Consider the following 11,658-nt stretch of genomic DNA (forward strand, 5'->3'; position numbering starts at 1 on the left):
ACCGTAGCTTCATATTTACTCCTCAGAAACAGGATTGGTATTCCATATTTTCATGGCCTAAAGCAGGAACTGAAAAACAACCTTTTAAATGAAATGCACTGCTACAAATATTTCAGATCAACAGATACAGAACTCCTAAAGTCATCAATAAACACACATCTTTCATGTGCTACAGGACCCCAAATCTGCAGCTTTTATGACATGAAACTTTGGCAAAAAGACGCGGCGGTCCAACAAAGAGAAGAATTACAGTTTCTGCATCGATCAAACAATTGTTAAAAACACTCTCTAAAGCTAAATCTGCCCAGACTTAATTAAGCCTCACTTGTGAATCGCTTTGCCCGCGATTGTTGAAGGAAAAAGGAGTCCGACGATAAAACAGACCTTCTTGCCGTCCAGGTGCAGAGGCGTCTGATGGCGGCGAGGGTCCCTTACGGCAAGAACGGCTTCCTTGGTTCTCCGTCGAGTGGAAAGATGTTCGGTGAAGTCCTTTCGTTGCAGGACGGAATAAGACCCTTATCTTTCCGATAATCTGTTATAGTCTGACACTCTCCGAGAAACTGAGATGCGTTCACTGGACAATCCAAGCTCGGAATTTAGAACACTGCCGGCCGCGGATTACCTGCGTGCCAAAACTTAGAACAAAGGAAGATAGTTGCAGAAAACAGGAGGTGAGCTTGTGTCTCCGAACACTTGAAGTCAGCGCGTGGAAAGAGAAAGAGCAATGGAAGTCTTGGAGTTTTGTAGCCTGGCCTGCTCCATGGGGGGTCTACCTCAGGTCCCCTCCAATGAGGAGAGAGAGGTTCCGGTCCCCCCTTACTTCACGCGTAGGTGTGAAGTACTGCAGGGGATTCTGGGATTAAGAGTCCTTTTAGGCCTCTTTGTGATCTCAGTGAATAACTCAAATGAGGCTTCTCACAGAGGTGCAGGTCCAAGTCCATTGTTTGATTGTCCTAAGCCTGCGTGGCCCAACAGGGTTGAAAAATCTGCAACCAATGTTGTTTACACTGTTTTACTGCTAATTTTTTTATTGGCAACCTTCATGGGTTAAAGAGATGAAATCGAGTGTTATCGGTTTGTCGGGAAACACACACACATAATCCATGTGATGCAACCATTGCTGTTTACACAGTTTTACTGAATTTTTTGAGTCATCTTCATTGATTTTATGAAGGATAAGGGTTTTCCCAATAAGGCGCATAGCTGACGTGATGCGCGGGATGTAACTGTTTGCGGGATGTAACTGTTTGTCATAATGCTTAAAACCCTCCTCAGCTCCAGGTCTCAACCTGTCGTTAGGCTGACATTTCCAGCATGGCGGCGGCCTCTGATGAGCCTCCGGAGCCCCCTGCAGGAAGTGATGGGTGATGTTATTCAGGTTAGGAACGTATGAATAACGAATGTAATTCATATATTCAACAACACAAACTACAAGATAGTACAACACTTGTATTAACAGTATAAACACTATAACAACGACTAAGAAGCGGTATCAATCGCAATGGACTGTGGGATGGGTAGTTCCTCGACTCGGGAAGAGTCACAGCACACCTAGCAGAAGAAGAAAGTGCCTCATTAGCTCAAACTTCAAGTGTTAGCTTCAGAGTAGAGAATAAATCACATTGTACCTTTGTCTTTTTCTCAGTTTGTTAATGCCGTTTTTACGCCTGAGGGTACTGCGCCCCACAGTTTGTGCTTGCCGTCTGAGCGCGCTGCGAGGAAGTTCAATATTTTAAACTTTGGCGCAGCGCTCCGTGACGTCACCTCCAAGCGTTGTCCCACTTTCCTGAGCTCTAGTTTACAGACCTACCAGGACATCAGACAGAGAACTCTAGTTTGTGAAGACATGTCCAACAGTTTGGGTGTACCCGGTGTGTTTAAAACAGCAGCAGAAATGTGTGGCGTGTTCGTGAAGCGGTCGTTATAGAGCTGCAGCACCTGAATGAGCCTAAACGCTCCCACATCCTGTCGCGCCCTGAGGCTTTCATGAAGCCACACCCTCTTCTTCTTTTCTGTTCCTCTTCTCCTTCTCAGCAGAAGAAAGGTCGGAGCTTTCTACTGAATAGTGGACACATACATTGTGCTGGGGCACAATGCTATTGAGCTATTGTTCCAACTATCGTTTCAGTCACCAAGCGACTTGCGTAGCTGATTTGCGCACTCCCCCTCCCCCCACTGCCCCTCTGCTCTGCACACCGCATACTATCTGAAAGGCTCTTAAGTGTAACGGCTAATGTTTGTGTGTTAAGCCAAAGTCCTGGTTCACTGTTATTTACTCTGCATCTGACTTACAGATTCTGCTTTAGGAACAGGAGAGACAGAACCTATTAGTAAAAGCCTGACTGTTAGAGCGAAGGCAGAGACTGTCACAACAGTTGGGTTAATGCAGTTGTGTATTTATGTTTAATTAGGAATCACATGACTGCCATCGTTTGCGTGTCCTTAGATGATCTCTTGAGTCCAGATGACCGGAAGAGGAGTGTGATTTGTCTTGAGTGTGATTAGACTCCATGATGTGATGTGATTGGCTTTTAGGGTATTTATATTACGGATACGTGTAAGACTAGTCTGCACACACACACACATCTCTGCCTAGGGAAAGAGTTGCTGTCAGGAAGGGGGGGGGGATTGGGACGCGAGTGCGGACCCAGGGGTGTCTCAAAGTTATCCCAGAAGGATAACCAAAAAATCGCGATAGCGATAGATTGGAAAGCGGGGGGAGAAACAACAAAACTGTTTAGAGCCACAACAGGCTTCCTAACATAAATAATGCACCGAAAAGGATTAACTAAACCACTGCTGCCAAGCAGCTGACTCAAAACCAAAATTGTCCAGGAGACCCAGAAAACACGAAACAAAAAGCAAAGGCTGCCAGGAAGACCTTTGATAACACAAAAGACTGGAGTAGACACGAAACTATCCAGCACCCCAATTTAAACACTGGGAGACCGGCAACAGAAATCTTATGCAGAAAGTTCTTAGTTGGTGTTTATACGTAGATACACACAACCACTCGAGAAACCACAGGGAGAACCTCTCACAGGGAGAACCTCTGAAGGTGAGATAATGAGTCAGCACAAAGCACTGGAGACATGAGAACTCCCCACACCTGGGCTTAATCAAAGCCGATCAGTGCCACACACACCTGATTGCAATGAGTTGATTCTCTCACCACTCTCACTGAGCAGAAATAGTGAGTGCCCTCACATTTGCATTGTTGGACTCCAGGGAAGTACCAGAAATCAGGGTAAATATTTCATTTTGCATTTCTCATCTCTTTTAAGTATTCATTACTGCAACTAGTACGATGCATATAAATACTGAAAATGTACTTCAAGAGTTACTGACTTAACATATTCTTAATTATATTTTAAAACCTGAGCTTGAAACTGTAATTTCTTAGGTATGACAAAGGCACGAATAAAATACTTTCTGAAAATGTTTTGTATTTTCCTGTTGGTAGACTGGAAGAAGGAAGAGTATGTGGGACAAAATAGTAAGAATTGGGCATTTAAAATGTGTTTACAGCAAAGTGTCGGCACAAACCTGGAGTGAGGCAGGCACAACGTTTAAAAAGGGTCAGTGACCCAGTGCCTGGTGCAACAGATACCCTGGCCAAGATCCGAGTACGCTGTACCCCAAAGTCCGGTCATTTGATCAGTGACAACACAAACTTACCATATTGGGGTACTGTGCCCGAGTCCCCTGGAAGAGGTGGTCTCGGGCATGATTCATGTGTACTCGATCACAGTCCGTGGTAGATTTGAATAAAACTGTAATCAAACAAGGAAGTGGACCACTGTGACGTCATTCAAAATATCTTGTGTTGCTCCAAAAACCACTGTATCGGAGTAGCACAGACCTGTTTCATTCTCTGAGCTGCACAATAGATGTGGAAGTAATAAGAAGGTCATTGTTGGGGTCCCAGAAATAACAAAAACATCCACAGCTAGCAGGATGGACTCAGTACATGATTGGTTGCCATGCTTGCTTCTTCTTCTTTCAGCTTTTTGGTGGATTTGCAAACCAACTGTGTGCATACTGCCACCTGCTGTATCAGACTGTGTGAATAAGCAAGTGTTTAACGTAGACGAGCGGGGGAAGGGGGCAATCGAGCCTAATGTGAAAACGCCCTTAATTTGGATGCAGAGCCCTGAAGCAACAGGACATCCTTTTTTTTCTGAAGTGCCAACTCATTACAAATGTTTTCTCAAGACACTTGACTGAAAATTATTCTCTTTTCTGTCTCATCCAGAACAATGAAGTACGTTTTGTTATTTCTTTTGCTGACCCTCTTGGGAACGTGCTCAGCCAGAAATCATGGTAAGTATACTGTAATGTGATAATAATGGTATTCTCTTTATTGTTGGTAAACTGAATGAGTTCTCTCTCTTCTAGTTCTCATACTAATCCATAGTACCACTTAGTATTGTAGTAGACGGTCTCGAACCGAAAGTACACTTCAAGTGAGAAATAAACAACGAGAAGCTGCCCATCAAACTTATTTAAGACAAGTGGAAAATAAACAAATACTATAATCACCAATGTTAATGTTCATTGTTGGGGGAAACTTCCTTTTAGTGAGTAGGAATCTGACATCATGAAGCTATTTCCATGAATACTGCTTATGTACGTACTGTAAGAACTTTAGCTCAAGTAAAATAATCATCTGTTACATAATAGCATATATTTCATATCAGCATTTTTTGCACTACTCACAACTACACTAGTATCTTATTTAGCTTTGTATATATTGGTTTGTTTGCTTAAATGTTTATATTTATTGTTGTTCTTTTGCACGTTGAGAGCACAGTTACCGAAGACACATTCCTTGTGTGTGTTTAAGCATACGGTCAATAAAGTTGATTCTGATTCTATTTAATATACATCTATAAATCATTTCCTCAACAGAAAATGTGGCCTTGCGTGGCAAAGCAACTCAGTCGCATCGCTATCCGCATAACTTTGGGGATGCCTCCAGTGCAATCGATGGAAACCGTGAATCAAACTTCGATGCTGGTTCATGCACTCACACTATAGAAATGGACAACCCCTGGTGGAGAGTGGACCTGCTGGACAGCTACATCGTCACCTCCGTCGTCATCACCAACAGAGGAGACTGCTGTGCACAGAGGCTCAATGGGGCTAAGGTTCACATAGGCAACAACTTAAAAGACAATGGTGCTGCAAACCCACTGTGAGTGATATTAAAGCTACTGAAAACCTCGTACTGCAATAGCCTAGAGGTAGCATCTGCACAGTCAGGGCCGATCACATAGAGACGCGTCACTAGAAAAGCCTCGCCAACAAAACCCTAGTTTTATCCTCTTTGCATTGGTTACCTGTTTCTTTCAGTATCCATTTTAAAATGTTACTTGTAGGCCTTTCATGGCCATGCATGCAGGCACCAGACTACATCAATGAACTCCTCGCTCCTTAGCAAAGGGTGATCGACCATTTGCTCTAGTGGCTCCTCAGCTTTGGAACAATCAATGTTGTCTGTGGAAGCACTTGGTGCATCTGTCTTGAAAAGTGCTATATAAGTGAAGTTAATATTATTTTACATTATATGATGTTCTAACAGACGTGTTATCTGACCTTCACACATCCCAGGTAGATAATGATCTTTTCTTTTTTTGGGGCTTTTTGTGCCTTTTTAATGGAGAGACAGGACAGTGGATAGAGCTGGAAATCAGGGAGAGAGAGTAGGGAATGACATGTAGTAAAGGAGCCACCGGCCAGATTCGAACCTAGGCCGCCCGCATGGAGGACCATAGCCTGCATACAAGGGGCGCGCGCACCACCAGCGCCCCAATAATGATCATTTTAACGTGTTTGTGTGTCTGTTTCAGGGCTGGAACAATATCTCACATTCCTGCAGGCATCTCTCACACACTGACTCCAAGCACTCGTATCAGTGGACGTTATGTGACAATCGTTCTACCCGGTGCTAACAGGTATCTTACGGTCTGTGAAGTGGAGGTTTACGGGTACCATGCCCCGACAGGTGAGGATTTAAGCCATACAGTTCTATTTTAAATAAGTTACAGTCATTCTGTTCAAGCATGTATCTAAACATTTAAGTTCATACCTCGATCTGGTTGGATACTTGATTGTGATTGGCTGCTCAACAAACACCCAGCATTACCAGTATGTTGGAATGGATACACATCAGTTATGACTTTATATGATGTTAGAAACAGGCACATGTGGTCTCCATCCCTCCCACACAGAAATCTTTCAGAATTGAGGACATTTCAGAATGGAAATGTTGTGGAAATTGTGTCTGACGTATGACAAGTTGCTTTGCAGATTTATTTATTTTTTTAAATGGGAAGTACAAGTGGTTTGCGTCAGTAGACCTGAGAGTGCAGGGGTGGAGTATGCCGGTGGAGGGGCTCAGATAAGTAAGGGGGAGATCAGAAATGTGGGGGAGGGGGGGGGGGGCAGGTTGTGGAGGGCTATGTTAGTGGTGATGAGTGAGTATTTGAAAAAAACGTTGTGACCTCATAGTGATTAAAACACAGAAGAACAAACATATTTATAAGTGCTTGCATTTTATTTTACAGGAGAGAACCTGGCGCTCAAAGGAAAAGCCTCACAGTCATCATTGTATACAGAAGGCAACGCATACTTTGCTATTGATGGGAATAACGACAACAATCGGGTCCACGGGTCCTGCTCTCACACAGACATCAACTTCGCCCCCTGGTGGCGACTTGATTTGCTTAAAACCCATAAAGTGGATTCTGTTAAGATAACCAACCGCAAAGATCTTAATTACTATCAACGACTGAATGGAGCCGAGCTGCGCATTGGAGACTCACTTGAAAACAATGGCAACAACAACCCAAGGTATAGTGTTCACCCTGTTCACTTAAAGGTCACATGCTATTCTCCTCTTCAACCAGTTTAAGTCTCATAGCTCCCCAAAACATATGTGAAGTTTCTTGTTTCAAATCCACTCTGATCCTGTATTTGATCATGCCTATAAACCCCTCTTTCAGCCCTGCTCAGAATAGGCTGTTTGTGTGTCTGTAGCTTTGAATGTCTGACCATGCCCCCTCTCTGGAAGGGCTTGGGTGGCTCGGGCTTTCTGGCTCTATTGTTTACTGTGAGAAGGCAGTTAGAGAGCAGAACAAATCTAGCTGTGGGAGTGTCACCCATCATGGGGAGGGGTTACTGCCCTTTTGTGATGTCATGAAGGGGAAATCTCCCAACGGCCTGTTTCAGCACACACTTTTTCTTCTGCTCCAGGGGCCTGTATGTACAGTACTACTGAAATACTGATTGTTTGTTGTCTCTGATTAATAATCTTCTGTTGTTTGTAAATATATGCATGGTCTGGGTGGACTGTGGAACCGAATTGCCCTCTGGGATAAATAAAGTTATCTAAATTAAATAAATATTTAGGAAAAGTTCTGCAGTAACACATGTTTCACAGTTATAACGGAGAACATTTTTTATTTTTATTTTTTTAAATGGTACTTATGTGACGTCTTGATTCGTCTTTCTTTTGTCAGATGCGCCGTGCTGGATAACATCCCCGCCGGAGCGACTGTTGAATTTCAATGTAATGGGATGGATGGCCGTTACGTGAACGTATTCATCCCTGGAAGGAAGGAGTACCTGACCCTGTGCGAGGTGGAGGTTTATGGCTCCGTCCTGGATTAGCATAAAGATTCACTTTATCCAAAACGAGCTAAATTTAACCAACTGAACTTGCATGAATCAAACTAATAGACAAGGCTTCATTTTGATTGTTTGCATTGGAAAATAATAAAATTTGTGTAAAAGGATAATTGCATCTTGTTTTACTGCCATGTATTTGTAGAGAAAGCTGCCGTCAGCGCTGATATCAATCAATAGTGACCCTCGCTGACGTCTCTCCATTACTGCGTGTCCACAGGATCCTGTTTGTGCATTTCAGCCTGTATGTGTGTAGCATGTTCAATAACAGAGTGTAAAATAGATTAATAAGGTACATCATCAACTTCTTCTAAATCAATTGTAAAGCGCCAATTCATAACAAATTTGATCTCGAGACACTTTACAAACAGAGCAGGTAAAACTCATTGTTATATTTTGTACAAAGACCCAACATTAATCCATCATGAGCACTAAGCAACATATAGCAAAGTGGCAAGAAAAAAACTTCCTTTGAGGCAGAAACCTCGAGCAAAACCAGGCTCATGATGAAAAGATGTCTGTTTAGAGTGAGTTTGGGTTGGAAAGTGGGATAGGGACAAACAGAGCAACAACAATGAATGAGAAATGAATACTCAAAAACGTTTAACAAAGCGCAACAAAAAGAAGAAATAATCTAAGAAAAGGAGGATAAGAGGTTTTGATAGTGGTTGAAGAGGAGCGTTTTTAGGGACTTCTTGAAGGTGGAGAGGGGGGGGTCTCTGATGGTTTTTGGGAGTGAGTTCCAGTGTGTGGGAGTGGCAATGGAGAAGGCCTTGTCACCCCCAGGACTGATGGTTAGTTCTGCATGGGAAGTACAAGTGGTTTGCATCAGTAGACCTGAGAGTGCAGAGGTGGAGTATGCCGGTGGAGGGACTCAGATAGGTAAGGGGGGACATCAGAAATGTGGGGGAGAGGGGGCAGGTTGTGGAGGGCTATGCTAGTGGTGATGAGGACTTTGAAGTGGATACGCTGGGTTTCGGGGAGCCAGTGGAAGTCATGAAGAATGGTGGTGATGTAGTCACAGGTGCAGGAGTGTGTGAGAATGCGAGCAGCAGAATTCTGGATATATTGTAGTTTTGTATTTAGAGCTACAGTGTAAGTAATAATGGTAAAAGTACGTGTTGTATATTAGCAGTTACAGGTAAGGATGATAAGAGACTCATCAGTCTAATATTGATGTTATGATTGATGAATTTCTTCGACGTCGTTGAACGCAATTGGACATGAGCGCTGCAGACACCCCACCACATCCTGTTTAGTATCTGTTGTAAGCTGCTACATTTTTCTTATTATTGCTGGATTGTCATGCTCACATATCGGTGTGTTTTATTCACTGCTGTGCTAGCTTACCTTCAGTTAACTACTTTCACCCTCAGAAAGACTAGTGCAACTGCCATTGAATCAAAGTCCGACCACTGGCTTTCCGGTGTTTAAGTTATAGTTACTGACCTTATCTCAGAGAAGTTCTATCTGCTTCAAAGGTCAAGCCACAGAGCTCACTTTGTTATTTGTCCACCATTTTGTCTCCATTTGACCTCACCACATCGTGCTTTTTCTCTCTCTTTGCCTCCCCCATCTCTTCTCACTCACACACAAGGGTTAGGATTCATGCCTTCCACTTATTTAAATTTAGATATCTATTAAATATTCATTATATTGGTATTTAACTAATTAAATTCAAGACTGATTTGTGTTATTTGGTTATTATTCCCTGATTCCATGGTGGTGCCCCATTGTTATTCCTTCAGATTATTAATACTGCTAATTTATATTAATAATTAAATAATCATAATTATGAATATTAATTGAATAGCCTAATTTAACACATAAAACCCCAACATAACTTTTGTCTGTGTGCAACCTCTGCAAACCCCAACATAATTGGTGCCATGTGTGAGGCTCTTGGCTCTCAGCCAACACTGATATCTGGCAAGTAGCTTTGCAGATGTAAAATAATATGTATTGTTAGCAAAGATTGGAAGGGAACAGATTAAAGTAAAATGCAAGGCAAGGACAGACCACATATTTAAAAAAAACAGTGTTGTGACCTCATAGTGATGACACAGAAGAACAATAAGTGCTTGCATATTATTTTTCAGGAGAGAACCGGGCGCTCAAATGAAGCCTCACAGTCATCATTGTATCCAGATAGCATTTCATACTTTGCTATTGATGGGAATAATGACAATGATTGGCCCATGGGTCCTGCTCTCACACCAACAAAACCTTCGCCCCCTGGGGGCAACTGTATTTGCTTAAAACCCATAGAGTGGATTCTGTTAAGATAACCCACCGCAAAGATTATCAGTTTTTTACACGACTGTAGGGACCCGGGCTGCGCATTGGCGACTCCCTTGAAAACAATTTGATTTGTAACAAGAAAGGAGGAGTATATGTGACCTTTGAATATCAGTCACATGGCCAATGACAAACAACAATCATTCGGTTTAGGGAACGGGGTGAAAATTACTTCTGGATCAAGATGTGGATATTTAGAGTCACTGTTGCAGATGCCCCGAGCACCTTTTAACTGTGTTTGGTAACTAACGAGCTATCTGATTGGCGGTTAGCTGACCAAAGATTATATATAAATGTTAGTAAAAAAACTTAAATACATATATTGAGTACATCTCCATTGTATTGTTTCTTCTGAGATTGTTTCAATAAAAACATATACAAAAAAGAGAAGGGATTTTTTTGGGTGGTTGTAAACTTCATTTTTCAAAATACAGACAAAATAGAGAAATATTATAAAAGACATCTGAAACACACAAATGCCTGCATCATCTAGGATTCAAGACTAATGTGAAAATGTCTCAGGATCTCCTTACAAACGGGCACTTGATTAACAGGATCATTTCTACACTATGAAACCTTCAATGAAATTGCGATCTCTGTTTATACAACTTTCATCTCACTGATCTGTTTTGTTCTTTTTAATAAACATCTGCATCAAAGTCGACGTACCTCAACAATTTAAAGCTGTTATTACTGCTCTTACAATCTGATTCACCCAAACTGTTTTACACTTAGAGAAACCAAAGTTTCCGAGGTTGTTTCATAAACTAATTTTTTATTTATTTATGTAATAACTGACACCATGTCCTAACAGCACGCGAGCGTTGGACACCCCATCGCATCGTGCATGATCACACGCTGGCTGTCTGCATCCTTTAAATATTTACTTCTCCGCTCTGTGAATTTCAGTTTCCCCCAATAAACATTTTAACATGTGGTAGTTTTCTTTTGAAGGTGGACAAACAGATGTGTGGTGCTTTTGTATTGACGAGCTGTCGGCTAAAATCACAACATTCAGAGCCTCATCAATTAACGGCTCATGGTGAGCTGAATAAAGTTTTTCTCCGATGCTGTTGACATAAGTCAAAGAACGACATTTCAATCATACTGTGGATATTATAATTGCAGCACCAGCTGCATTTGAACGACAAGCTAATGAGCTCTGCTGAGTGACAAAAGCCAGTGTCAGCACCTTTCAGAGCCCCCGCCTACCTTGTTACTTGTTTGTTCATGCGAATGACATGAATGAAAACAGAAACGGGACGTCAGGGTTAAAATGGTGCGCCTGGCAGTTAGGCAACCCCAATAGGAAACAAAAGAATCAAGCTGATTTAGTCGCTCTTACGTTGCATGCTGTTCGGACAGGCTGTTAGAAATGTTAAGGACATTTCAATTTGTTGCCAGACTAAACCTCAATATCAACTTCATATGGTTGTTTTGCTGTGGAGCGTAAATTGACGCTCTTGCTCAGTGGGTTGATAAAAGCAAAACCAGCTCAGGTGCCTGTTACTTTGTTCTTCAGTGGATATAAAGGACACTAACTGACAGTCCAAGCCACAGATCTGATGAGCTAAAATATGAATCATTTTCAAAGAGAGGTAATTTCTATTCATTTGAATTAAACGACACAGGCTAGCTAGATAACCGTAGCTTCATATTTACTCCTCAGAC

The 11,658-nt window shown here is 42.2% G+C and overlaps 1 protein-coding gene across 1 annotated transcript; it reads left to right on the forward strand.

Annotated features, from left to right (window-relative positions):
- Positions 1 to 4,242: 4,242 nt before the first annotated feature.
- On the forward strand, positions 4,243 to 7,716 carry LOC132983532 (fucolectin-1-like). The gene is made up of 5 exons (XM_061049865.1): positions 4,243 to 4,323; positions 4,912 to 5,197; positions 5,853 to 6,007; positions 6,570 to 6,855; positions 7,524 to 7,716. The coding sequence occupies exons 1-5, from the start codon at positions 4,260 to 4,262 to the stop codon at positions 7,672 to 7,674; spliced, it is 942 nt and encodes a 313-aa protein (XP_060905848.1). The 5' UTR covers positions 4,243 to 4,259; the 3' UTR covers positions 7,675 to 7,716.
- Positions 7,717 to 11,658: the final 3,942 nt, after the last annotated feature.

This window comes from Labrus mixtus, chromosome 11 (assembly GCF_963584025.1).
Source record: "Labrus mixtus chromosome 11, fLabMix1.1, whole genome shotgun sequence".
NCBI classification, from domain to species: domain Eukaryota; kingdom Metazoa; phylum Chordata; class Actinopteri; order Labriformes; family Labridae; genus Labrus; species Labrus mixtus.

What these genes read in the sequence shown, in the direction of transcription:
- LOC132983532 (XM_061049865.1), top strand. Translation starts at nt 4,260, where the DNA reads ATGAAGTACGTTTTGTTATTTCTTTTGCTGACCCTCTTGGGAACGTGC. An exon ending in GTGCTCAGCCAGAAATCATG is followed by an intron (nt 4,324 to 4,911) that starts GTAAGTATACTG and finishes TTTCCTCAACAG; the next exon opens with AAAATGTGGCCTTGCGTGGC. An exon ending in CGGGTACCATGCCCCGACAG is followed by an intron (nt 6,008 to 6,569) that starts GTGAGGATTTAA and finishes TTTATTTTACAG; the next exon opens with GAGAGAACCTGGCGCTCAAA.